The 27708-nt window shown below is 48.3% G+C and overlaps 1 protein-coding gene and 1 long non-coding RNA gene across 4 annotated transcripts in view; both read left to right on the forward strand.

Moving 5' to 3' along the window:
* LOC123800644 (uncharacterized) overlaps window positions 1-12978 on the forward strand; it is a 157128-nt gene extending 144150 nt beyond the window's left edge. The window contains exon 4 of the long non-coding RNA XR_006781971.2: window positions 12762-12978. This is a non-coding gene — a long non-coding RNA (uncharacterized LOC123800644). The remainder of the gene's footprint in view (window positions 1-12761) is intronic.
* Window positions 12979-20478: 7500 nt separating this feature from the next.
* BMP4 (bone morphogenetic protein 4) lies at window positions 20479-27310 on the forward strand. 3 transcript variants are annotated; one of them, XM_045810515.2, is made up of 4 exons: window positions 20479-20569; window positions 23858-23982; window positions 25101-25427; window positions 26412-27310. In XM_045810515.2, exons 1-4 carry the CDS (start codon window positions 20508-20510, stop codon window positions 27266-27268), a joined length of 1371 nt encoding a protein of 456 aa, XP_045666471.1. In that variant the 5' UTR covers window positions 20479-20507; the 3' UTR covers window positions 27269-27310. The 3 variants fall into 3 exon arrangements, with proteins under 3 accessions (XP_045666471.1, XP_045666468.1, XP_045666470.1); XM_045810512.2 differs by having other exon boundaries at window positions 20505-20778; window positions 25048-25427; XM_045810514.2 differs by lacking the exon at window positions 20479-20569 and adding an exon at window positions 23057-23193 and having other exon boundaries at window positions 25048-25427.
* The last annotated feature ends 398 nt before the right edge of the window (window positions 27311-27708 follow it).

The following is a 27708-nucleotide window of genomic DNA, read 5'->3' on the forward strand; positions in this document are numbered from 1 at the left end:
ATTGTGTTAAGCACCTTAAATTCATTATCTCATTTAATCCTTGTAACAATCCCATGGGGTAATCTCCATTTTACAGAGAAGCAGAGGGAGGCTCAGAGCGGTTAAGTAAATTGTGCAAGTTAATTGTAGATTACATTTTGACTTCATTCATCCATTTAATGACACATACTCTCTCCACTTGCAGCCCCACAGCGATGATGGCAGGACACAGTAGGCACGGTGACACCTCTGTCACATGCTGTCTTCCCTGTCCGGAAGGCTCTTGCTCTCTTGGCACTCAAGCCAGTTCTCCCCGCTGTCTTCCAGATATCCTTCCAGCTCCCCACTTAGTCCTGACGTTTCTCCAGCATGCCTACTGCTTTGCTATTATAAGTTTATCTGTCTTTCTCTTTCATTAAACGTCATGAGGGCTGGGACTTAACCATATTGAATTTGTTCATTTACACAAAGCCTGGGAAATAGTAAGCACTCAATAAATCTTTATGAAATGGGTGAATTCTGAGGTCCTCAAGAGTGACTTACTGATCTTTATATCCCCCAAATGAAATTGCAGTACCAGGAGGTCAACCAGGAAGGGGCAGATTGACTGAGAGGCAGTTCCAGTGGTCTGGGCATTTGGGATGTCACAAGCCATGGGGAAGAGAATCAGTAGACAGAGATGCTAAAGCTGGAGATAGAGAAACCCAACTGGGGGCCAGCTGGACAAAGAGGAGGTTGGATATGGAACAAGTAGAGATGGGGTGGTGTGTTAGTCGAGGTACTCCAGAGAAGCAGAGCCAAATATAAAAAGAAATTTATTATAAGGAATTATGACTTACACGATTATGGAATTTCTCGGGATCTGCAGTCAGCGAGCTGGAGACCCAGGAGAGCCCCCGGTATAGACAGTTCAGTCTGAATGTCAGCAGACCAGAGACCTGAGAAGAGCCAGTGTTTCAGTCTGAGGACAAAACATCAGGAACAAAACTGATGTCTCAACTCAAAGACATTCAGGTAGGAGGAATTCCTTCTTTACTTGTGGGAGGGTCAGTCCCTTTGTTCTTTTTAGTCCTTCAACTGATTTGGATGGGACCCACCCACACTGGGGAGGGCAATCTGCTTTACTCAGTCTACCAATTCAAATATTAATCTCATCCAGAAACACCCTCACAGACAAATCCAGAAAACTGCTTGCTCAAATATCTGGGCACCTCAAGGCCCAATCAAGTTGGCACGTAAGATTAGCCATCATATATGGGGAATAGGATGGAGTAGAGTTAACCCTCATGGGCACTGACTTCCAATTAGAGTACCTCTTCTAGCTGCAGGTTGCAGTGGCCCCATTTGATGTGGACAGTTCTTAAAGTCTCCCTTCCTGACAGTCAACTGCCCAAGGAACCTACCATCTCCCACTACTGTGCCCTCAGACCTGCTCCTTCTGCACACTTCCCTCCTGAAACTTTGAACAAAACATACCTTACCTTGGAGTCCCCCTCATTCATCCTGATTCTTGATCCTGGCATCTAAACAGTTGCGGAGACCTGTCAATTCTTCCTATCACATGCTTCTCCCATCTCTCATTCCCTTCACTGTGTGTTGCTACTTTCTTACTTATACAGGGATGGCTCTTCAATTTTTAAAGAGAAAGGAGGGTTGAGGGTCACAGTCTGGTTGCAGAAGAGGTTAAGGAGACTAGTTTTGAAGCAAAATGAAATTATCTTTAGATTGTATGTTACAAATTAGTAATACAGCAGTTTTATGTAAGTATACTTTACATGCAAAGTGTTCATTGTCTCCATCAAATTATACATATATATTTTTCAAATTTGTGATAGAGATTATGATAAGGAGATCCTACTCTGTACAGCAACTATTAGAATTGTTTCTTAAACATTTTCTTTGACTCCAAGTACTTTTTCTTTTGTTCCTGGGTAAGTCTTCCTAAAGTACAATTTCAATACCATTACTACCCACAAACCTTCACTGGATCCTCACAGCCTTCTAAACAAGGAACAATTAGTCTGTAAATGGATTCTATGACCCTTTGAAATATGAATCCCACTCATTTTTCCGGCCGTATGTCGTATGAGTCACCGTTGCCCCTGTATCAGTCAGGAATGCCTTTGGCTGCAAGTAACAGAACATCTAATGCTGGCTTAAACAAATAGTTATTTTTGTCACATAATCAGAAATTAATAGGTCTGAAGTTCAGGGCTGGAGCAAGTGCTCAGTGATGGATCCGAGCTCCTTTTAACTCTCTTTTCCATCATCCCATTATATGATTTTTGCTTATTACCTCATGACCTCAAGATGCACTTCCAGACATCTCAGTCACATTCCCAGTAGGAGGCAAGGGTCAAAGCTGAAGGAAAGTGCATGCTAATTGAGCCTGTCCTGTTTTTATGGGTGAAGTGAATACTTTCCCAGAATCCTAACCCAGCAATCTTCTGCTTATGACTCAGCGGTCAGAAGGGTGTCACACAGTGGAAGGTGATGAGGTGGGGGGGAGGGCAAGGTTAAGGGTGGAGGTGGGCCAGCCAGTCAGAAGTACCTGCCGTGTACACACCCACTGCACTTAAGCAGCTCACTCACCTTATTCCTCATCTGTTTTCACATCATTTCCTCCATCTTGAATGATCTTTGTCCTGCCCCATCTCTGCTTATTGAAGGGCTCTCATTTTGTTTAAGTCTTGATAAAATACCACTTCATCCAAAAAGTCTTCCTGGTCTCCTTCCAAGCCCCTCTGACAAAATTTCCCCTTCAGAGATCAACCACTGTTTGTATTTCTACTATACCTAGAATCCTCACACTGTACTATGGTTAATTACATGTGTGTTATCTCCGCATCTATATTTTGAGGTCCAAGAGGACAGGGAGCATGTCTCATTCATCTTTGTATTTCCAAGGCAACTCAGCACAGAGTAGGTATTCAATAAATGTTGGATGAATGCATGCATATTCTGTAATATTCCGTTCTGAACAGTCAAGTCTGCAATACCCGCACTGTGTCTATAATGGTGCCTCTGATCCAAGTTAAAGGAGAACATCTGCAGTCCTCTGTGAATATTGGCTGCTGTCCTCTGTCCTCAGCCAAAGCAGGGACATCTGTGGTGACAATGTGACTATCTACCAATGCTTTTTATGTCCCTCTGCCCAAATGTGCAGCTGTTTCCTGGGTGGGAAAGTAAGGAAACAGTAAAAATCAGAGAAAATAACAGCAATTTTAACAGGAGACTTGTGAGGGGCTTAGGTTAAAGTTAAGAACCTTGAAGTTGTGCTACAATATAAGCAATAATAATATTAATGCCAGTTAATACCATTCATTAAACCCCTCATGCCACACACTGTACTTTATATGCATTAACTCATGGACTCCTCTGAAGAACATACTCCTTTATTAAATAAGGAACCAAGACTCAGAAAGATTAAACAATTTGTCCAGGGTTCCATAGCCTGCAAGTCCCAAACCTGGGCAGATGCTCTTTACTTAGTGCAAGTCTGTGCGGGAAGGGGTGTTAGTTCTGTTTTGCAGATGAGAAAACTGCAACCTGGAGAAGTGAGTGAGTTGCTCACAGCAGTGCCGTGTGGTGGTTAAGAGGATGGGCTCTGGCGTTGGACTTGCTTCTGTGCCTCCGTTTCCTTATCTGTAAAACAGGGGTGACAGTTAGCTCATAGGTGCCTATGAAAACAAAATGAATAAGTACCTATATGGAGACTGGCCTAGGCACCTAGTCCAAACCAAGTATTCAGTAGCTCTGGGCCAGGGCTGCCACTAGCCTAAATGATAAAGTAGCCCGAGGACCACATACTCGGTATGTGGAGCAGGAGAGAGGTGGGCATTCAGATGTGCTTTGTCCTGCTGGAGGAACGAAATCAGTGCTACTTTCTGGCTCCTGGTGGTAAGCCCTATTTTCTCCTCAAAAGGGACCCTTAGTCACCCTGCATCAGATTCACACTTTTTGAACAAATTGGCTATGTCTGCACTTCCGTCCACTGCCAGCATTAATTGACCCAGAGAATTAGCAGGCTTGTGATGTTGGGAGTGTTTTGAGAAAGGACCTTCATTTGGTACATGCTGAACTCTGTGGAGTAACCTTCGCTATTTCCATAGGATAATGCCATTCTGTTTTGTTTAAGCTACTTTTCTCATCTTGGTAGCCAGGCTCCAAAGATGCTGTGGCAATGGACCCTGGCTTCTGGCATTCACACCCTTCCCTCATTGAATCTAGGCAGGCTTTATGTAGCCAAAGGAATATGGTAGGACTGATTGGTTTGACTTTTGAGGCTAGGTCATAATAAGCCTACTGGCCTCTGCCTTCAGTTCCTTAAAAGCTCACGCTGGTGGAAGCCAGCCACCATATGAGAAGTTTAACTACTAGGAGACCACCACGCTGTGATAAAACCCAAGTTATCTGCGTTGAGAGGCTGCATGGAAAAAAAGAGACCTCTGCCCCGCCCGCCCCCCCTCCCGTCCACAATCCCAGCCATCTAGGTGAGGTGGCAAACCCTTAGGGAAGAAGCCATCTTGGACATCTAGCCCTGTTGAGCCTTCAGCTGTCTGTAGCCCCAGCTGCCCCCTGACTGCCACTGCATAAGACCCCAGGCAAGAAGTGCCCAGCTGAGCCCAGTCAACCTACAGAGCCACGAGAGATGACTTAAGTTGTTATTTTCAGTCTGTTTGGGGTTATTTATTATGAAGCACCAGATAACTGAAACGTTCGTGATTCCCCAAGGCGGCTGGTGCAGTTACGGTCAGATCCGAACCACAGATGAGGACTGTAAGCTGTTCCTTTTTATTAAATTAGATTTTGTGGTAAATATACGAGTCAGGACCAATTGAAGTCTATATGCAAAACTTTTGTAATTCTTTCTGTTTTTCTTAAGTCGGAGAAATACTATTCTAACACCACCTAGCATCGTATTACATGTTTATGTGCCTCTTTGACTATTATTGTGTGTTTGAATATAAGCTCAAACATGGCAGTGATTTCGTCTGTTTTATTCTCCTTTGTATCCCCAATACTGGCAACAGTACTTGACCTACAGTGGGTCTACAATAAATATTCGTTGAATTAGTAAACACTTGGAGAGAGAAAAGATAAATGGATAAAGTGTTCATATAATAAATACATTTAGCCCATAGAAAACTTCCCACCTTGGCTTCAAGAATAAAATCTGACTATGAAGATATTCATAATGTATTAAGTAAAAAGGCTAGTTTTTAAAAATCAGCTTGCAAATCAGTAAGTGCAGCAAAGTTACATTTAAAATGTTTTTAAGTGTATGTTTATGAAAAACAACAACAACAACAAAATGAGTCCACAAGTATTTTCATCGCACTGTTAACAAAGGTTATCTCCGGGGGAAAATGTCACAAGGGGATTTTGTTTTTTCTTAATGCCTTTCACGTTTTTCTAAAATATTTAAAATAAAATTGTATTAGTTTGGAATCAGGAAAAATGTTATTTAATAAAAGTAAATTGGAGTATTGATATACCTATTGTTTTATGTATCTCCCGTTTGAGACCACAAAAAGTAAAGTCTTTCAGTTTTTTTCTCAACCAGCGGCACACGTTCCAGATGTCTTTGTCACAGCTTTCCTGACTTTCAGGGGAGACAGAGCACAGCACTTCTGCTCACATGGGCAACAAAATAAAAAGTAGAAAGAATTCGTTTGCGACTCAGGTAAATTCCTAGAGCACCTCCAGCGAGCGAGGGGGGATTGGTTGTGGAGTAGTGGACAGGGATGAAAATGGAGAAATCCATGGCTATGATTTGAGTTTCTCAAATAGAGCAGGAAATACTGTATTTATAATTATGTGGAAGCGAACTTTGTAGCCTATTGTGAAAGTGACCCATTATAGAAAGCACCGGAACATGCTCCCGGTAGCAAATTCTTGTTTGCTTATATGTCTAAGGTCCACGTGAAAATGCCTTGAAACTCACCAGAGAATGGAAGCAAAGTACTTGCCTTTCCCCTGAGAATGAGAAACTCTGTTGGAGAGGTAGCACACATCGGGAAGGAGCGGGACCCTGCCATTTCTGAATGTTTTCTAAGTAGCAAAATGGTGACACCACCACTTGTTCTACCCAGCCTTCTACGATCTGAGACGAACAAATGCAACAAGAGTATGCAGAGCTGCACTGTCCATGAGCAACGGTGCTGGAGCTCAGATATGCTCCTGGTGATGGATGTTAGGAATTCCACCTCTCTGCCTACAGACCCAGTAGTACCTCTTAAGGTGACCCTCGTTGGTCCTTTAGATGTTCTGTCATTGGGAACTAAGCATTATTTAATGGTGAAAACGCTTTCTAAAGCATAGATCAGCCTCACTGATGACCAGACACTGAATTTTTTTTTTTTTTTACTCGCTAGTCTACTGATTTATTACAAAAGAAATTAAAGGATACAAATCAACAGCCATGTGAAGGAATACATAGGGGGAGGTCCAAAACAAAGGAGCTGCTGTCCTTGTGGAGCTCGGGGCTTGGGGACACATGGAAGCATTCTGCTTCCCCAACCTGGAGACTCTGACCAGACGCTGACTTTATGTATCATAAAGGCTCCTCAAACCTGACTTCCCTCTTAGATTTCCCATCTCCATTAATGGCTAGAAACAACAGAATCCTCCTTACCCTTGCCTCTCTTTCTGCATATCCCTCATCTGGAGGTTCTTGTCAACTAATCCTCAGGAAAGTTTTCAGATTCTAATTTCCCTTCTTTCCCGGTGCTGTGCCCAGAGTTCAGAGTCTTACCACCTCTTACCACAGCCAGTGCACCAGTCTCCTAACTCCAGTCCTGACAAATGCTTTCTGGACATCTTTTCCACCAGATTAACGGGTGTTCTCTGAAGAAGAAGAGCAAGTCTAACAGACTTTTAAATTTCTCAAAGGGCATTTCTCCTGGTAGGTGCTCAATAAATGTTTTGTGCTCACTGATTTGCTTGCTTGCCCGAAGAGTAGTATTTGGGGTGGAAAAAGCACTGGGCCTGAGGAACTGAAGATAGGGTGGTGGCCCATTGTGTCAGTTTCCCATGGCGGTATATGAAATCATCCCCAAACTTACTAACTTAAGACAACAATTATTTTATTTTTTTTCTCACCTTTTCTGTGGATCGGGAATTTGAACAGGACATAGTGAAGTTACGTATCTTTCCTTTCTGATGTCTGGAGCCTCAGGTGGGAATATTTGAAAGCTGGGGGTAATGCAACAGCTGGGGACTGGCATCACCTGGAAGCATCTTCATTCACATGGGTGGTGGTTGGTGCCGGCTGCCAGCTGAGGCTGCGGCTGGCTGCCAGCCAGAACGCTTACGTGGGACCTCTTCATGTAGCCTCTCTGCTTGGGTTATTTGCGTCTCCTCACAGCCTGGCAATGGCATTGGGTCGTAAAAGTAAGTGATTCAAGACAACCAGTTGGCAGCAGTATCACTTTCCTGGCTGAATCTCGGAAGATATACAGCTCAATTCTGCTGTAGTCATGGGCTTAGCCGGTGTGGTAGGCAGAATAACAACCCCCTAAAGAGGTCTGTGTCCTAATCCCCAAACCTGTGACTATGTTACTTTCCCTGGCAAAAGGGACTTTGTGATGTGATCCAGTTAAGGACCTCGAGATGGGGAGATGATCCTGGATTCTCTGGACGGCCCAATGTAATCACGAGTGTCCTTATAACAGGGAGACAGGAGGGTCAGAGTCAGAGAAGGAAATATGAGGTGGAAGCAGAGGATGGAGTGATGCTGGCCAGGCATCAAAGAATGCCAGCAGCCTCTAGAAGCTGGAAAGGCAAGGCAACAGATTTTCTCTAGAGTCTCCAGAAAGAACATAGTCCTACTATGACCTTGATTTTAGCCTGCTGAGATCCATTTTGGGATTCTGATCTCCAAAAATGTAAGATAATAGATTGGTGCTGTTGTAAGCCATTAAGTTTGTGGTAATTTGTTGAGCAGCGATAGAAAATTACCATCTTTCCACACTAAGAGTGTCGGTGTCATGTTCAAGAGCATGCGAGATGGAAGACTTTGTTGCAGCTAGCTTTGAAAAATACAGCCTGCCACGCTCTACCACTAAGTAGGTAATTGTGGGTTCATCTCTCCGGGTCTCAGTCTCTGCTTTTACAAAATGAAAGGTTGAAATGAGGATAACAAACCTTCTGGAACTAAAAGTTCCCTGGTCTTTTGGGACCTTTGGAAAGGGAGATGTAGTATTCCCATGCGAAATCATAATAAATCACGACTGGTATCCTAAGTCCTTCCTCGCTGCTTAGCACCCTCTATATGCTACCCTAAAGGGAACAGGAGTGGAGTGCCTGGACCAGAAAACCTCAGCATGTGTGGCAAATTTCCTATGAGATAAGATTTGAGGAAGGATTTTTGTTTTTGTTTTCAATTTCAAAATATTTAAAGAAGGAAGGAAGGAGGGAGGGAAAGAAGAGGGAAGGAAAGAAGGAAAAAACTATTGACTTTTTGAGGCAGACCGTTTCTTGTTCATTATTGGAACCTTGGCACCTGGTAATACAGTCTAGAAGATAGGCAATCTCCAAAGAATGTTGAGTGAGAACAAAAAGAAAAGACAACCCAAGATTCACTGGTTTTGTGCCTGATAACTGTATGGGGGGCGCCCAATCCTTGGTGGGTCACCAGGCACAGACCCTTTCACCCTTTTACTCTGGAAATTATCTCAGTAGTCTTCCAATTGGCCCCCTTTATTCTATCCTTGCCCTAAACACAGCAGCCAGACTGATTCTGATAAAATATAAAGTCGATCATGCCACTCCTCTGCTGAAAACCCTCCAGAAGCTTCCTGGTTCACTTGTCATTAAAGCCAAAGCCCTTTCCAGGGCCAGAACTAGGTGAGGGGAGGGAGGCTCCCAGGACACAGCATTTAAGGAGGTGCTGACTCTCGGGGGCCCACCCAGCACTCGCACCACTGTCAGAGGGAGTGCCTCCTTAAATAGGGAGCCCTGGGTGCCTCCTTTGCCTCAACCTAATCCTAACATTGCCTCTTATGGTAAGATAAGGGGAGGTGGGGAAGGAATAATGACAGAGGCAGTGTGTGGCCCCCAAAACCTAAATAATGAGCTCTTTGGTCCTTTACAGAAAAAGGTGTTGACACTGAGACCATACACCATCTAACCTCTCACCTCCTCTACCTGTCTGACCTCATCTCCAAATACCCATCCCCTCCCCTCCTTGGCCCACTCCGCTCAAGTGTACATGCCTCTTCCCTGTTTCCTGAACACACAAGGCCACTTCCACCTCAGAGTTTACGCTGCTCTTCCTTTTGATGAAGTGGTTTCCCCACTGTCCATGTTTCCGGGTGCCTCATCTCCTTCAGGTTTCTGCTCAAATACTACCTTTCCTGTGGAGCATTCCATGACTGCTCTATTAAAAGTCAACCCCATTGCTATGTCTCTTTCCCACTCTATTTTTATTCTTAGCATCCAGGTCCATCTAATATGCTGTGAATCGTTCATATTTACTTTGGTGGTGGTCTGCCTTTCCTGCTAGACTGTAAGATCCAGGTGGACAAGGATTTGAATCCATTTTTCACTGCTGTGTCCCAGCATCTAGAATAGTGCCTAGCATATGTGGATGCTCGATAAAAAATTGTGAAACGAATGGACATCGTGAGGCAATTTGTGGTATAAAGCCACGGAGAATAGAGAATTATGGGATATTAGAATAAACAGAGGTCTTACTAAAGGGATCAGCAGACTATAGCTTGCAACCTATGTTCGTATGGTCTGTGAGCTAAGAATGATCTTATGAATTGAATTGTGTCCCTCTAAAATTCATATGTTGAAACCTAACCTCCATCACGTCAGAATATGACCTTAATTTGGAAATGGGGTCATCACTGCAGATATAATTAGTTCAGAGGAGGTCATACTGGAGTAGAATGGGCCCCTAGCTCAAGATGACTGGTGTCCTTACAAAGAGGAGAAATTGGACACAGACACACAGGGAGAATGCCATGTGAACATGAAGGTAGAAGTTGGGTGAAGTTCTACAAGCCAAGGATCACCAGAGATTGCCATGGGACAGATCCTTCCTCATAGCCCCTGAAAGGAACCGACCCTGCTGACGCCATGATCTCGACTTCCGGCCTCCAGAACTGCAAGATGATAAGTTTATGTTTAAGCCACAGTTTGTGGTACTTTGGTAAGGCAGCCCTAACAAAGGAATATGAATGGTTTGAACATCCGTAAACAATTGTAGGAGGAGAAAGAGGAAGAGATAAAGGGAAAGGAAGGAGGAAGAGAAGAGAATGGGGGCAAGATAAGGGGAGGTGGGGAAGGAATAATGACAGAGGCAGTGTGTGGCCCCCAAAGCCTAAATAATGAGCTCTTTGGTCCTTTACAGAAAAAGGTGATGACACTGAAAGTTTAGAGATCATCTAGTCCAGAAGTTCATAACTTATGAAGAAATGGCAACCTTCGGAAATAAAATCACTTATCCACATTCATACGTACAGTATGAACTGGTGTAGCCATACCCAAAATGAGGCTATCTGACTTCAAGTCTATGTTTTAAAAAGCACTCTACACCGACTACTGCACCTTTAAAAATCATTTCGTCAATTCCCCTTGTTTAAGTTGAAGTACCAACATGTTACTAAGAAGATGTTTTTATCAATTATCCCCCCCAGCAACCTGAGGCCTTTACAGAAACATACCATCATTCATAATTTTTTTGAGCAAAGTGATGATCCATATTTTTTTTGTTTTTGCTTTTGGGCCCTGCCCTCCAGCAACTCATTTTCTGTGATACTGGTTCTCAAACTATAATTAAAACATAATTAAAGATCAAGAACAGATGTCTGCCTGCTCTCTGGAGCTTCCAGAGTATAGAGTATGGTATCATGGGTTTTATACTAAAGAGAAATAAAAGAGGAGAACTATCGGTTGAACAAACCCACATACAAATGCTAAAGTATTTAAAATAAAGTGGACCTGAACTTGTGGCAGTTTTTTTAATACACCTATAACACAGGGAGCAGCAAAACAAATCTGTTCTGTTTTCATCAGCTCCATGACTTGATGGTATAGACAAAAAAAGACCTGTGTTCTTGCTAACTCATCTTGGGTGAGACATTGAACCATTCGGAGGAGGGTCTCAGTTTTGCCCTTTGTTAGCTGCTGAAGATGAGAGCGCTTCCTACAGAGGGTTCCTGGAGCGGGTTGCTGGAGTGGAGGGCAAAGGTCGTCTTTCCCTTCTAAGGCTGCCTCATTAGTTGAAGCATAGATGCCGCTAATAAGGAACTGAGTGTATAAATTTCTGTTATTTTGCTGGTGAGCCTGAAATGTGGGGGAAATGAAAAGGAAGTGAATGGGTTAAAGACAGTTTTCCAGCAAAGAGTATATGAGAACACTGAACATCCCAAATGTGGCTGCTCTAATTCAAACTCACATACTTTTGCACAGAATGTACAAGTACCATAGGAATTAAATTTTCTTAAATCTGAACAAAATTTGCTTTTTTTTTTTCTTCTCTAGTATTCCTTCTCTAAAGCAGGGATCTCTTCTGAAGTTGAAGTCTGGTGTTAGCTGGGTGGCTTTGGGCAATTGACTTAACCTCTCTTTGTCTTTCTTCAAATGTTTAAAAGGGGGTGGGAGGGAGGGAGGGAGGAGGAGATAACTATAGTATATAAGCCATAAATCGGTTCAAGAATTAAAAGGAGATAATGAAACATGAAGGTACCTAACGATGGTCGGGAATCCAAAGTATATTGATTTCCCATGTAAATATATGGTTGGAGAAAATACGCAAATATTCCCCTAATTATAATTATTTACACAATTGGTCCTCGTGTAAATGAATGTGGAAACCCATCAGCATTTATTTTCATAAAGAAACACCACTAGCCCTGTGTTCTGTGGTCCGCGACTTAGCTTCGTAGATACTCCAGCATTCGATCTACAAACTGAGAATCTCAGGAGTCTTAGGTGGGTAAGTGGTGGGTACAGCTAACATGGGGCAGAGCAGGGACCTGAGTTCCGGGTCACTTTTCTGCCCTTCTGCCAGGGTCCTTCCCTCTATAGGTGTTGGCTCTAAACAGAGAGACATTTCTGTTGTCTCAGTGGAGAGTTAACGTTTTGCTCTGGCGGTGCCTGGGTGGCTCGGACTCTTGGTTTTGGCTCAGGTCAGGATCTCGGGGTCCTGGGATGGAGCCCCACATTGGGCTCTGAGCTCAGTGAGGAGTCTCCTGGAGATAATTTCCCTCTCTCTCTCCCTCTGCTCCTCCCCCTGCTCCCGTGGGGGCGGGGGCTCATGTGCTCTCTCCCTCTCTCTCAGATAAAGTCTCACAAATATTTTTTTGCTCTGGACTGTGAAAGCTGTGTACCACTGAGTCTGTGGGTTTCTGTGTGTTCAACTTGGAGACATTCTCCTGATAAGAAAGGGATTTGCATGCAGCATATTCTCTAAGTTTTTAACCATTCCTGGGTCCAAATCCCTTTGAGAATTTGATAAAATTACACTCCCTCCATGCACTTTTGCATCTGCTTCCATAATTGTATGCATAAATTTTGTGGTTTTCACAGATCCTCTAAAATCCATCTAGAGATCCTTAATGATGCCACTTAGCAGGTTTAAGAATATCTAATTTAAAGAGATTAGCATTTTATTTAAATACAAGAAGGAAAGCCAGCACTCACTTTTATATTCCCCTTGAGACCTTTTGCTTTTCAGTCCTCCAGTTTCTATTTGTCTGTTTGTTTGCTTGTTTGTTTAGTTCTGTCTAAAGCTGAGGACGTAAAACCATACCATCCTGCCTTCTCAGGTTCCAGCTAAAGAACTAATCAGACGCAAGAGCGGCACAGCGCGTTTTGGTCAAACTGAAGACATATTGACCCCTTACCTGCAGCTGACACCCTAGCACTTGTGATGGAGGAACAAAACGATTTTCGGAATGAAAATCAGAATTCTGACGCGAAGTCTACAAAACCCAGCCTGACATGCCCATGTACTGAATAAAGGGGTCTTCTTGTCATGTTTCATTGTTACCTCTCTTGAGAGAAGCCGGGCCCCCCAGGTTGTTTGGCCATGACCCGCCGCCCCACCAGACACCATCTGAAACCTCTTCTGACCACCTCACACCTCTCGCTGGCCTTCTCCGTGCCAGGTCCCTGTTCGTCCTTTCTAGCCTTATTAATCTCACTCGCTGGAGTGACACGGACTTGCAGGTATCACCCTGGGCTTGGCAAGTAGACACGCCGGATCCCAGGAGCCCAGGCCCCGAGCAAGCTCACGCCTTCCTTACCTGATGGGGCAACCACACTCTGCGGCCTGGACAACCTATCAGAAAGATGGCCCCGGGAGCGGAGGGGGTGGCTGGCTAAGGAGGGAAGCTTCACAAATGCTAGCCAAATTTAACTCTCTGCGAGTGGAATTGGGACTCCAGCACCCTGTGCCCCAGCACACCCGGGGGCTATGCGGCGCGGGTGGGGGATGCCCGGAGCAGGAGCGAGCCGTCGCAGGAACCGCGTGACAACTCTTCCTCCCTCCCTCCCTGTCTCCCTTATTATCCCCCCCCTTCCTCCAGAAAGAGCCCGGAGTTTCCAAGTCGAGGCAGACAAAGAAAGAAGCGGGAACTCGCGACGTCTGAGGAGCCACTCTCGCGGTCGCGCGTTAATTCTGTGCGGACGGCCCGCCCTGGTGGCCGGGGCGCTGGCTGCGTAGTCAAGCGGGGGTCAGGGGAGCCGTCGGGGGCACAAAGCCTGCAAACCGCGTCTGAGAGCCGGGCGAGCCCTCGAGGGAGGCGGGTGCAGCCGCAGAGCTAGGAGGCCCGGAGCCCGAGGCCGCGGCGCGGCAGGAGGCTGCGGCGGCGTCCCCGGCCCGTGCGGACACCTGTGGCCGCTCCCTCGGGCGTCGCCGCCGGCACGCGAGGGAATGTGTCTGCGGAGCGGGCGCCACAGCCTCCCGAACCTCCGCCTCCTCCCGGGGCCCTCGGACCTCGGGGGACGCGAGCGGACGTTTCTCGGAGGGACCTCGGGGGAAGCCCACGGCCGCGGCGGACCCGAGAGGGCGCCGTGGGGCCGGCGAGGCTCGCGTCCCCGGCCTGCTACGCACCTGCAGCGGCGAAGGGACAGCGTGCCTCGGAATTTCCGGGGCCCGCACCTCCTCCCGCGTCCGCCCGCGGAGATGAGAGCTGGGTGCATCTCCGCTCTCCAGGAACGCAGCCTCTCCCCTCACTCTTCTTTACTCGAGCTCGCGCGATCTTGGAGCCTGGCCCTGGGGACGCAGGGTCACGCGCACCTAAGAGCTGGGACGCGGCGAGGCGCTCCTCCGAGCCCCGTTTTCTCTCTTGCTATCCTGTCCCCAGCCCGTCGGCAGCCTCGTCCCCAAACCCAAGGTTCCCAGAATCTGGAGACAGAGCCCATTTCTTTCTCTGAGGCCCTTATCTTTTCCTTGGGCTTCAGGCAGTTCTGTCCTCAGAAATACATATCCGGTGTCCCCGCCTTACCCCCTAGAGACTGACACGTCGTAAGGCCCTCTGCGAGCCATTCAGCCAGAGAAGCCCAGGAGGGGAGGAGCTGAGTCCAAAATGCAGATGCGTCCAGGAGCTGCAATTCTGGCCCCGAGGCTCTGGCCCTCCCTGGGCTTGAGAAGAGTGCAGGGCTGGTGCGGAAGGCCCCTTGCCCTCTGACCTTGGGCCGCACTGTGCCCCAAAGGCCCGGCCTTGCTTGCTGCAACGGCTCTTCTTTGGGAGGCCCCAGAGCGGGCTCCCTGAAGCCCTAGGTCGGTTTCCTTGGTGCCGTGGCCACCATGGAACTACAGACTGTGCTTCTCTTAGCTTTGTCCTGTGCAACCCCCTGGTCACCGGAGGTGACTAGAAACACTGTCTCTTTCTGGTGGGCTTCAGATGATGGTCAAAGAAAAGAACCATAAGGAATCATTTCAAAAGCATATTTTTACTAAACTTTTATTGAAATATAACACAAATTTAAAAAGTGCCCAAATCTCATATATACAACTGGATGAATTTTCACAAAGTAAACATCAACAAGCATTTCTGAACATTTATTCCATCTATACATAAGCCCTAAGGGGATGACAAATAATACCCATCTATTCTTGAGGAGAACATTGGTGAAAAGGATTTCCCCTCCCCCCCACCATGAAATATTTAGACTATTTGTAAACACACCCAAGTTTTATTTGTACAACAAAAATTTCTCGGATCACGTATCCCTTTGGACAAAACTCTCCTTGCAAAAGGCTAGAAAGCCGTTAGCTTGAATTGAGCTGTTAGGTGGTTAGATGGACTTGCCCAATTGACATCTGGTTGGGAAACCATAACAACTCATTTGGTACAGGCTGATGTCTCTGCCTCCAAAACTCATCCCACAATGACCCTGCATTTTTATCCAAGTCACACAGTTACTGCACAACAGGGAGAAATATATGCTGAGATCGAAGGTATTCTCAGGTTTTAACCTTCTTGACACATTACATAATAGGCTACTTCCAAGCAGCATCTGCTATAGAAGCAAGTGGGTACAGTTGACTACTTTTTAGCAGAGGAAGCTTAAAACAGGGAGAAGACAAATATCCTTCCCTGTATGCCAATGCCATCCTCTTTGGAAAGGGAGGAATTTCAATATCCATGCCCTGTCTGCCATCCACATGTTAAACATGTTAAGACATAAAAGCAGTCTTTTCATCTGTCTGTGCTCTCTGGGATCTTGATTAGAATTCTCTGTTCTTTTTTGATGGTCTGTTTTGAAGGATTTTTTTTAAGTTCTGTATTCCAGAAAGTAGCAAGCCAATGATTTATATTATAAAGAAAAATTGTTAAAAGTCAGAGATGTTAGAGATTGGAAAAATCAGAGATGGAAAATGTTTCAGATATGTCATCTAGTCTAGTATGTCTTTGCTCTTAGTAGTTCATGCCTGTCCACTTTGACAGTTGTTAGTCATCTTGGCAGAGATCTGTTCATGGGTCAGACTTATATAAACAAATCATAATGAATGTTAACTCTGTGCGTGCCGACGCACATAGACAGCCTTTATCCAATCAATACCTAAGACGAGTGCAGCCCCAATGATTATAAAATAAATGCAAGCTCTAACCCCTTCCTTTAAAAGGTTAATCATTAAATAAATAAATAAATAAATAAATAAATAAATAAATAAAACTCAGTGCCAGAGTGACTTTTGACCTACTTCGCTCATGTAAATCATTACCTTTGTGAAGAAAAATAGCTAATATTTGCTGAACACTTTATGCCTGCCATTTTATTATATTAACTCACTTAATGCCTATAAGAACATTATGAAATAGAAATTGGTATTCTCAGATTATAAATGAGCAAACCGAGACTCTGGAGGTTGAGCCATCTGACCATGATTTTAGCTAGTGGATATTACTATTTCTCCATCTTGGGGTCTGAGAAAGACCTGGGTGGAACTTGGTCAGTCCTCACATATTACACTGAGGAAATTGAGACCCAGCAGAGGTAAGCAGCTTCCTTCTCAAGATCACCACTCTTACCCCTGGGGAAGTTCACAGAAAGTCTTGCCTTAAGGTGGACTATGTAATGAGAATCCCGGGGAGGCAAGCTTCCAGGTCTTGCTTTTGTTCTGTCTTCTGAGCTCTGGGAAGATATCCTGACATTCTCTGTCACCATGTGCTGCAGCGGCTGCCTTGGCCTTGGGAACCCCCAGGACAAGGCTTGTCTAGTCAGAAGCTGTGGCCATGGGGGTCCATCCCTCTGCAAGCCCAGCTAATGGAATTTGGAGGTGTAGACAAAATGACCCTGACTGAATTTTGGGTCCCCGACCTGCTAGCTCTGTGACCTTGAGAAATGTATATGACCCCTCTAAATTTGATTCTCATCTGTAGAACAAGGATTTTATGAGGGTTGTTGTGAAGACCAGACAGCAAACATGTAACAAATGAAGTATAAATTAGAGCAAAACGAGTGGTCCTGGCCAGTTTCAGAGATCCCTTGTAATTCCATTTCCAACGTAACTGTCTTACTGTTTCTCAAAAGCCAGCAATATTGCTGGGGGATTCGTTCACAGTATCTCTCCAGAGCTTCCACAGATCCTTAATTGGCAAAGAAGGTTTGATGACTTGATGTGGTTCTTAATCAAGGACCTAGAAGTAAGGACAACTACACCTATAGGATTAGAAATCTTTTCATTTGCAAAGACCTATTTGGTGTGTTCTGGGCATAGTAATACTATAATTACCATATTTAACAGCTTATAAAGCACATACCAAGCGTATGCCTTGCCTGTTTAATAATGTCTAGGTATCAGCCTTTTAATGGTATCTATCAGCCTTGAAAATATAAGTGAAATAACTTTTGAAACAGTAGTTCTCCAGCTTTAGTGTGCTCAGAATCACCAGGAAACCTTGTGAAATATGTAGATCCCAGGCAGGCAGCCAGGGCTTGGAAATCTGCATTTCTCAGCATCTCCAGCCTTGTTCTGAGGCTTATGCTCCTCAGAACATACCTTAAGAAAGGCTGTCCTAAGAGCTTTCTGTCCAGGTACTCTTTCCTGATGCTTCCCAGGAAAAACCCAAACAAATGCCTTTCATTTAGCAGTAGCAGCAGAAGAGCAATAGTTAGCTCTTGAATTACAATCGATGGCTCCTCCTAATCTATATGATTTAAGGGCACAGCTTCATTTGGTGCAGCTATATTATATTCTACTAAAACACCAAGATTCGGGGTGCCTGGGTGGCACAGCGGTTAAGCATCTTCCTTCGGCTCAGGGCGTGATCCCGGCATTCTGGGATCGAGCCCCACATCAGGCTCCTCCGCTATGAGCCTGCTTCTTCCTCTCCCACTCCGCCTGCTTGTGTTCCCTCTCTCGCTGGCTGTCTCTATCTCCGTCGAATAAATAAATAAAATCTTTAAAAACAAAAACAAAAACACCAAGATTCATAAGTAAGTTTGAGATAGGGACTGATTTCCCTCACCAGCTCTGATCACGAGGCTGTGATGGATTTAGTTCACTAACCAGCAAGTAATTTCTTCTTTTGGCATGAGAGATTGGAAGTAAAAAGGAAAAGAGGAGTGAGTAAAGGGAGGTGATAATAGATGGTTTGCGCCATCTCCAATGTGGGCTAGAAACAAAGCTGTCCGAAGAGAACTGAAGCTGAGTTCTTCCACCACACATCTGAAGATTCATATCGGGGTCTAAACAAGGTATTTCAGGTGGCTTAATTAGAAACTCTGGACTATGAGTGTCACACACTCATGGGTGGCCCAATGGCCACTTTATTATTTAGGCTTCAGCAAAATGAGATAATAGCAATTATCTAAAAGGATTTAGGTTAAAAAAAAAAAACCCACCTATTATCTTGTGCCTTAAAAATAAAATAAAGCCCTGCTTTTGAACACAGCATATCACTGTTGTTTTTGAATTTAAATATTAAAGAGCACATTTTGTTAATGACTAAAACAATACTGACTATTTTAGGGGGCTTGGTGAACATTTAATCTGTCCTTACTCTAGGCAGTGTGCTGAAGTGCGCTTATGACTCTTGGTTTTTGCTCAGGTCATGATCTCAGGATCTTGAGATCAAACCCAGCATCGGGCTCTGTGCTCAGTGCAGAGACTGAGACTCTCTCCCCCGCACTGTGCCCCCGTGTGCTCGCTCGCTCTCTCAAATAAATAAAATAAAATCTTTTAAAAAATTGGTGTAATTCTGATTATGTTGGAAGCTGGAGGTACCCTGTCAGTCATCCTTTCAGGGTGGTGGTATTGCCCTGCCCTGTTTAATAAGAGGTTTCTAGAAGAGTTGGGCTCAGGTGTGATTTAAAATGAAAGAAGATAGGTGTTTAATGAATTTCAATTAAAAAATGAAATCATTTTCAAATTGAAAAGGGGAATGGAAACTATCTGTCCTAATCCTTTCATTCTGCTGTTGAGAAAACTGAGGCCCATAGGATTTAAAGGACAGGCTCAAAGCCATACAGCTTGTTTCTGTTGTTTGAGGCATTATGAGGCTAAAAGACCTCACAGGCCTAACTTGGAAAAAATGGCAGGATGCCTTGGCCCTGCTCTCACAGTTGTCCCCCGGATTTCATCCAATTCCAACAGTTGGTAATCTCTGTTCCACATAGAAAGTAGTTCCTGTTTTCTAAATATTGAAGGTGTGTAAATGTGAAAGTTTTTATAGGTGAGGTACCGAGGACCAATACCTGTTTAAGTAAAGAAATACCTACACGTTTTGCTGGGACAGTGAAGTATAGTAGCTCTCCCAGCGTAAGAAATCCAGGACAGGAAAGGCTCAATTCTCCAGCATTTCCCCGGCTACCTGGAGCTCAGGGCTGTGACGCTCAGCCCCGCCCTGCAGTATGAGCTCAGGACTCCAGAGCAGAGCCTATGATTTACTTCAGGGCTCTGGGCAAGTTCCTTTAACCTGGCTGTTCTTCCCCTTCCGTGTTTGTAGACCAGAGAGATGATGCTGATATCTCCTGCACTGCTCCATCAGAGACACCGTGTGAAATTAGCTCCTGTTTGGGAAGGTTTTAAGCACACATTCCACCTCCCTGCTAATATGATTACTAGCACTTTCTTGTAAGAAAGGGCCAACTCCTCACCCCTTTCTTCCTTTAAAAACAGAACAAAGGGTATCTTTTCTTGTCTTCCTGTGGCCACAAAGGTCGTTGCTTTAGTGGTTGGTTACCTCCTCTGAAGGTCAGTTGGCTGAGTTTAAGTATTCTCAGGTGTGCCACAAATCAACAACAACAACAACAACAACAATGACCTCTGTGGTGGTTCTTAAGAGGGTTTCTGACTTATAATAAGGAGGCTTTTCTAACTGTGAAAACATGGCCCCAGCCTGTCTCCATGCCACCTCTGTCCTCAAGTGTTAGGCCTGGGGTGGGAGGGGAACTCGACTGTTTATTGGGGCCATCTTTCTGACGGTCCTCGCTAAGGCTTTCCACAAGAAGCACTGAAAACGATGGTTTGGAAGGAAAGTCACCTTTCAATAGCCAAAGAGGTACCTCTTAGAGCACACAGTTCTGCGCACAGCCTGTTTCTCACTGTTTGGAAATCCTTTAACAGTTTATGGAAGGCCACTCTTTAAAGCGATCCAACAGCTCCTTTTTCCATAACCTGAGTTTAGAGGTGTTTCATTATCTCTAATTACTCGGGGTAAATGGTGATTACTCAGTGTTTTAATCATCAGTTTGGGCAGCAGTTACTCTAAACTCGGGGAAGCCCAGACTCCCATGGGTATTTTTGGAAGGTACGGCGACTAGTCGGTGCATGCTTTCTAGTACGTCTGCACGTGGTCCCAGGTGAGCCCCGGCCTCTTCCCCGAGCTGGAGGCAGCATCGTCCCGGCCCGGCGGCAGCTGCGGACTCAGGCGCAGCCGGGCTTCCGGGACCGCGGCCTGCGAGGCGAGGCCCGGCGGCTGGAGGGGAGGATGTGGGCGGGGCTCCCATCCCAGAAAGGGAGGCGAGCGAGGGCGGAGGGAAGAAGGGAGGGGCTGCCGGGGACGAGGAGGAGGAAGGAAAGAAAGAAAGAGAGCGAGGGGAAGAGGGGGAAGGAGAAGATGCACGAGGGCAGAGGAGGAGGGTGGGAGGGAAGGAGAGCGGAGCCCTGCCCGGAAGCTAGGTGAGTGTGGCATCCGAGCGGAGGGACGGGAGCCTGAGACGCTGCGGCTGCTCGGGGCTGGTATCTCGCCTCTCTCCCTGATGGGATTCCCGTCCGCGCCGTCTCGAGCCTGCAGCGCCCCAGTCCTTGGCCCTTGCCCAGGTTCACTGCAGCCCTTCAGAGGTCCCCAGGAGCTGCTGCTGGCGAGCCCGCTACTGCAGGGACCTATGGTGAGCAAGGCTACCCGGCGAGGGGTGCCGGGCAGAGGGTCCGGGGAGCGTCCCTGGGGGGAACAGCGGGGGTGCTCAGCCTTTGGCCACATCTAAAGGTGGCCTATTTTTCCCCCCACGGTGGTGCTAGAGGTAGGGATGCTGGCGCTGCAGGACACTTCCACATCTGCTACTGCCTCTACCCTGGCCACTTTCTCCGTCCGGCAGCCCCGGGCGATTTCCACCTTCGGTAGGTTCGGGGCAGAAGAGATGGGAAGAAGAGGAGCCTTTAGTTGGGGGTCGCTGGGAAACGCTGCGAGGTGTTGCGTGGAACGCGTGCGGGGGCAGTGGCGTTCGCGATCCCCGCACGGGAAGGGCCGGGAGAGAAAGGAGTGTCGGCTCCGAGGTCCGGACAGTGTGAGGGGGCCGAGGGACTGCGAGGCGGAGGAAGAACATCTAACCAGGGCTGGTTCTGCCGCCGCCAGAGCGCGGTCCTGATGCCTCCGGAGCCTGCGCGCCGCCGGAGGGGCTGCGTCGAGAGGAGTGTCACCCGACCCGGGCCCCAGCCGGCGGGAGCCCCTGAGAGCACGCGAACTGCGGCTGCACGACGCGCCCTACCCACAAGCTGTTCTCATGAACTTGCAGCATCCAAGGAGCCTCTCCCCTATCATTTCCTGGTGTAGGGTCTGTAGGGACGATGGTCGGGATGCCTGGCGCTCCGGGCACGCGTCTTCCTGCGGTGTCGTGGCCCATGGGGAGTCGCTGACGAGACGCACTGCGGGCCGAGGCTCAGACTGGTCCTTCCAGCCCAGAGCCGACCGGCAAGGGTCCTGGGATTCCCGGGTCCCTGCGGACCCCTCCCTGAGGGAGCTGGGCCCAAGGCCTCAAACGCTTCCTGGGCACCGCTTAGGTGGATGGACTGTGAGCATCGCAGTTTGTGGGCAGAAAGCTTTGTGAGACGATAAACCCCACCAAAACATAGACTTGGTAAACTGAGGCCACCTCTGGGCAAACTTCGGCGTCGGGAGAAGACTGGTGGAGAAGTAAAGGACAATCGCCACGAGTTGCATCCCTGTCACCCCTTCCCCCCAAGAAAAGTTCTGGAGACTAACGTCCTTTTGGGCTTTTGTCTTTTATTAATTAAAGAAAAAATGGGGGGGGGGAGAATTGCGTGATTAGAGACGAATCCTACGGAGTCCGAAATTGAAACGACCCGCTCTCCGTCCAGCCTCCAGGTTTCAGCGCCGTGCGCTCCCGCAGCCGCCGGGGAGGCTCCTAGGGGCAGAGGATAGTCCGGGGATCCCGGGCGCCCGCCCCTTCCACCGGCCCTTCGCCCCGCGGGGACTGGCTCTTCTCTGTCTGCTTTTCCCATTTCTACAGCTCCTCCCACGGGGCATTTTTAGGGTTCCAGGCGTCTGGAAAAAAACCCTCTTTGCTCTCCCAGCCCTTTCGCAGTCCGTCCCGGCGGTGGCGCGGGAGCGGGAAAAACGTAGAGCCGCTCAAGGAGCCGCGCGACAGTCGCGCGGCGCCGACGGTCGCGCAGGGGCGCCCGCGGCCTCCACACCCCGGCCGGCGGTGTGGGGCGGCGCCGGGCAGCCGGGGCTCGGAGGGAGGGCTAAGCGCTTGATTCTTTACTCTTCCTCAAACGCTTCCCGCGAGTGCCGCCAAGAAGAAAACCAAATTTGTGAGGGAGAGAGGCGGGCAACCTGAGCCCCCGGTCTCTGAAGCGACCCGGGGCTGGAACTTGAAAGCGCCTCAGGGAAGGGAGGGCGGGTGCAGCGGCCTTGGGAGCGGGAGTCTGGGGTTCGGGACCCCGGGGCGGGCTGGGGCCGAGGCAGAGTCGCGCGGGGCAGGTTTTTGAAAAGGCCCCCCGTGCAGAACGACCCACGCATGCAGCATCTTCCGTTAGAGTCAGGACATCCCGGTAATTCCTTGAGCTGTGGGTTGGTTAAGATTCTTGAAGAACTACTTGCTGCGACTCTGCAGCTGGTGCAAAGGAGGAAGGGGGTGGGGGAAGGAAGTGGCGGGGGGAGGAGTGGTGGTTTCAAAAATAAGACAATCTGGAGAAAGAGACGGAGAGACGCAGACACAGAGGTCGAGCGCAGGCCGAAAGCTGTTCACGGTTTTCTCGACTCCTGGGAACGCGATGGGATTTCCTTTCTGAGCCGGGTCGGGAGTTGTAAAACCTCAGCGACATTAAGACCCGAAACTTGTGATGCGCCCTTTCCGCAGCGACGTCTCCTTTTGAGTCCGCCCCTCCGCCTTGAATGGCTGGAGGACCGTTTTCTTTGGGGATTTGCTTTGCTCGGAGGGGACCCCGCAGCCGACGCGGTCCGGAGATTCTCTCCGAAATGGAAGCGCGGAAAATCGCCCGGAGGCCGCTCCCTCCCCACTTTCCCGCATGGATTTCCAACTAACACCTCCCCCTCCGGCCCGGTGCGTGACAGGGGCGGCAGCTTTTGGCTAGGAGCTCGAGAGCCAGCCCGGCTCGTCTGAGCACTCGCAGGCGTTCGCCAAGGGGTGACTGACTGTCGCTGGGAGCAATATTTGGCCTTGCGGAGACCCCGGGGAGGAAGTGGCAGGGTGCGCGCGCGTGTTTGTATGTCCCTCAGCGCTTTCCTTTTTAAGTGCCCCTGGGTTGGTGAGGCTTTGAGCTGCGGAGACGCCGCCGCCCCCGCTCCCGGCCCCATTTGAGCCGTGTTCGCGCTACAGGCGCAGCCCCTACAGTGCACCCCAGATCCTCCGGCTTCAGGCCGCTGGCGCGAGGGCCCAAACCGCAGCACCGAACGTCGCAGGTAGAAGCGAGGACCGCGTCCACCGCGCACTGCGCAGGGGGACCGACCGGGGGCTGCGCCGAGCGCGGCGCGGAGCTCCTCCCGGACCGCGGGCGGCTTTGGCGGCCGGCGCGGGGGTTGGCCTCTCCTGGAGGGGGCGGGGCCGCGGGGGGAGGGCGCGCGGGCCCTTTCGCCGCCCGCCGCGGGAAGGGCGGGCTCCTCCGTGCGCGGGGCGGGGCTTCTGCGTTCACGTGACGCAGAGGGGCTGGAAGAAAAACAGAGCCAGTCTGCGCCAGAGTCTCATTATATTCAAATATTCATTTTAGGAGCCATTCCGTAGTGCCATACAGAGCAACGCACTGCCGCAGCTCCTCTGAGCCTTTCCAGCAAGTCTGTTCAAGATTGGCTGTCAAGAATCATGGACTGTTATTATATGCCTTGTTTTCTGTCAGTGAGTAGACACCTCTTCCTTTCCCCGTCCTGGGATTTCACTCTGCCCTCCCCACCCCTGCTCGCCTTGTGTCCCTCCCGTCGGACCTTTTTTTCCAGAGTTCACACTCCGCTTTCTGGCAGCGCTGTCGCTTTCTTCTTGGCCGGGCAGCCGCGGGGCTCTGAGCGTCCGGTTTTGTTTAAAGTTCTGCTTGCTCCCGCTCGTACTCTCAGATCGTGTGCGTTGCAAGAAAGGGGAGCAAGAGGGGGCTAAAGAGATGAAAGGTCCGCAGCCCGGGGTTGTACTTTCTGGGCAACCACACACACACACTTAACTGGGGAGCGCCCAGCGCCCCCGTGCTTGTTCCCAGCTGCTTGTCAAAACTCACAAGAGGTCTCTCTCGGAACCATCCCCGCTCCCCCACCTTCCTGGGAGTGAGTGAGCGGGCGCGATCAGATGCTTTTTGCTGGGCATTTCAAACTCATCAGCCACAGTAAAATAAACCGTCAAGCCACTCACTGGGTCAGCTCCTAGACCACGTTCTCGGTCTCAGCCTTTGGACCCCGCCGCCCTGTATCTTCGCCCACCCTCCTCCTCGGAACCAGCTGGAAGTTGTGGAAGTTGGGCTCCGAGGGCGGAGGAAGAAGGGGGGTGAAGGAAGAAGGAGAGAGGCTGAAGGTCTGAAGTGGAGAGCCGATGGCATTTTAGTTCTCCCTCCCCCACCTTTTTTACCCCCTCAATGTTAACTGTTTATCCTTGAAGAAACCAAGCTGAGATCATGGCTCAGATAGCAGTTGGGACAAAAAAAGATTAACAGGATGGAGGCTATCTGATTTGGGGTTATTTGACTGTAAACAAGTTAGACCAAGTAATTACAGGGCAATTCCTACTTTCAGGCCGTGCATGGCTGCAGCTGGCGATGGTGGGGGTGTGTGAGGGAGAAGACACAAACTTGATCTTTCTGACCTGTTTTACATCCTGACCCTCCATCACTAGCCTTATATGCATATGCAGAGTCATCTCTGTTTCTCTCTAGTTATTGGTGTTTATTTATTCTTTAACCTTCCACCTCCTCCCCCTCCCCAGAGACACCATGATTCCTGGTAACCGAATGCTGATGGTCGTTTTATTATGCCAAGTCCTGCTAGGAGGCTCGAGCCATGCTAGTTTGATACCTGAGACGGGGAAGAAAAAAGTCGCCGAGATTCAGGGCCACGCGGGAGGACGCCGCTCAGGGCAGAGCCATGAGCTCCTGCGGGACTTCGAGGCTACACTTCTGCAGATGTTCGGGCTGCGCCGCCGCCCGCAGCCTAGCAAGAGCGCCGTCATCCCAGATTACATGCGGGATCTTTACCGGCTCCAGTCTGGGGAGGAGGAGGAGGAAGAGCAGATCCACAGCATCGGTCTGGAGTACCCTGAGCGCCCCGCCAGTAGGGCCAACACCGTGAGGAGCTTCCACCACGAAGGTCAGTGCCCGCCGAGAGTCCCCGGCGGGGGAGGGCTAGTAAGGCTGGTCGGTGGGGCAGTGGAAGCCCTGGGGGAGAAGAGTTCAGGTTACATCAAAGCCCCAAATCCTGGAGGCCGGGGAACAGAGCTGCTTACCTCCAAGAGCTGTGGCTGAATTTATTTTTTGGAGACAGAGGGGAGGGGTTCGGGGGAAGGGCAATGACACCACTCAGACTTGGGCTAGCCCCTGTGGTGTGTTTTTGCTATATCAAAGCCTTTTCTGCCAGGTTTTCTGCCCGTTTTTTTTCAAAGCACCTACTGAATTTAATATTACAGCTGTGTGTTTGTCAGGTTTATTCAATAGGGGCCTTGTAATCCGATCTGAATGTTTCCTAGCGGATGTTTCTTTTCCAAAGTAAATCTGAGTTATTAATCCACCAGCATCATTACTGTGTTGGAATTTATTTTCCCCTCTGTAACATGATCAACAAGGCATGCTCTGTGTTTCCAAGATCGCTGGGGAAATGTTTAGTAACATACTCGAAAGTGGAAGAAGAGGGAGAGGGTAGTTGTGTGCATGTTTCCTCCTGCCTCTGCTCTGTTGCCCCCCCCCCTTTTCTTTATAACCACTTGTAAAGAAAACTGTGTACACAAAGCCAAGAGAACTTTAAAAAGGGAGTCTGATGGTGGTGGAGTAAGGAGTTGACACATGGAAATTATTAGACATATAAAGGAGGTTGGGAGATACTTTCTGTCTTTGGTGCTTGCTGAATGCTAGCTAAGTTTTGCTGGTTTGCTAGCTGCCCATTTATCTGCTCCTTCAAATTAGAAGATTTGCTCATTTCCCCAAATAGGCTGCCACTATGTAAGCAGAATTCAGCACTCATCACCCAAAGCTTCTTGACTGAAGCTCTTTCTTGACTTTCTGATCTCTCAAAAAAGTTAATGTGCTTTTATTTTTTTCTTTCTTTTCCCTTTTTCTTTTCCTCCTTGACTGTGCCTAGAACATTTGGAGAACATCCCAGGGACCAGCGAAAACTCTGCTTTTCGTTTCCTCTTTAACCTCAGCAGCATCCCAGAGAACGAGGTGATCTCCTCCGCAGAGCTTCGACTCTTCCGGGAACAGGTGAACCAGGGCCCTGATTGGGAGCAGGGCTTCCACCGAATAAACATTTATGAGGTTATGAAGCCCCCAGCAGAAGTGGCACCTGGGCACCTCATCACACGACTACTGGACACGAGACTGGTCCACCACAATGTGACACGGTGGGAAACTTTTGATGTGAGCCCTGCGGTCCTTCGCTGGACCCGGGAGAAGCAGCCCAACTACGGGCTGGCCATTGAGGTGACTCACCTCCATCAGACACGGACCCACCAGGGCCAGCATGTCAGGATTAGCCGATCGTTACCTCAAGGGAGTGGGGATTGGGCCCAGCTCCGGCCCCTCCTGGTCACTTTTGGCCATGATGGCCGTGGACATGCCTTGACCCGACGCCAGAGGGCCAAGCGGAGCCCCAAGCACCACCCACAGCGGGCCCGGAAGAAGAATAAGAACTGCCGGCGCCACTCGCTCTATGTGGACTTCAGCGACGTGGGCTGGAACGACTGGATTGTGGCCCCACCAGGCTACCAGGCCTTCTACTGCCACGGGGACTGCCCCTTTCCACTGGCCGACCACCTCAACTCCACCAACCATGCCATCGTGCAGACCCTGGTCAACTCTGTCAACTCCAGTATCCCCAAAGCCTGTTGTGTTCCCACCGAACTGAGTGCCATCTCCATGCTGTACCTGGATGAGTATGACAAGGTGGTACTGAAAAATTATCAGGAGATGGTAGTAGAGGGATGTGGGTGTCGCTGAGATCAGGCAGTCCTTGGGAACACACACGTTCCCGTCCACTCACCCACACACTACACAGACTGCTTCTTTATAGCTGGACTTTTATCTTTAAAAAAAAAAAAAAAAAAGAAGGAAAAAAAACCTAAACATTCACCTTGACCTTATTTATGACTTTACGTGCAAATGTTTTGACCATATTGATCATATATTTTGACAAAATATATTTATAACTACATATTAAAAGAAAAAATAAAATGAGTCATTATTTTAAAGGTACACTGTTCCTTTTCTCTTTAATTCTTTTTCCTTCTGCCCCCATCTCTTTCGAATGAGATTTTTTTTCCTGTTGAGGAGGGGCTGGGGGCAAGATGGAAGTCAGAGGGTGGTAACTGGAGGTGGTTAAGTTGGAGGGGCAGGAAGTAAACTGATGGTAGAGAGATGGTAATTGCCAGGATGAATTG

This window comes from Ursus americanus, chromosome 26, assembly GCF_024610735.1.
Source record: "Ursus americanus isolate L20-20 chromosome 26, mUrsAme1.1.p, whole genome shotgun sequence".
Taxonomy (NCBI): domain Eukaryota; kingdom Metazoa; phylum Chordata; class Mammalia; order Carnivora; family Ursidae; genus Ursus; species Ursus americanus.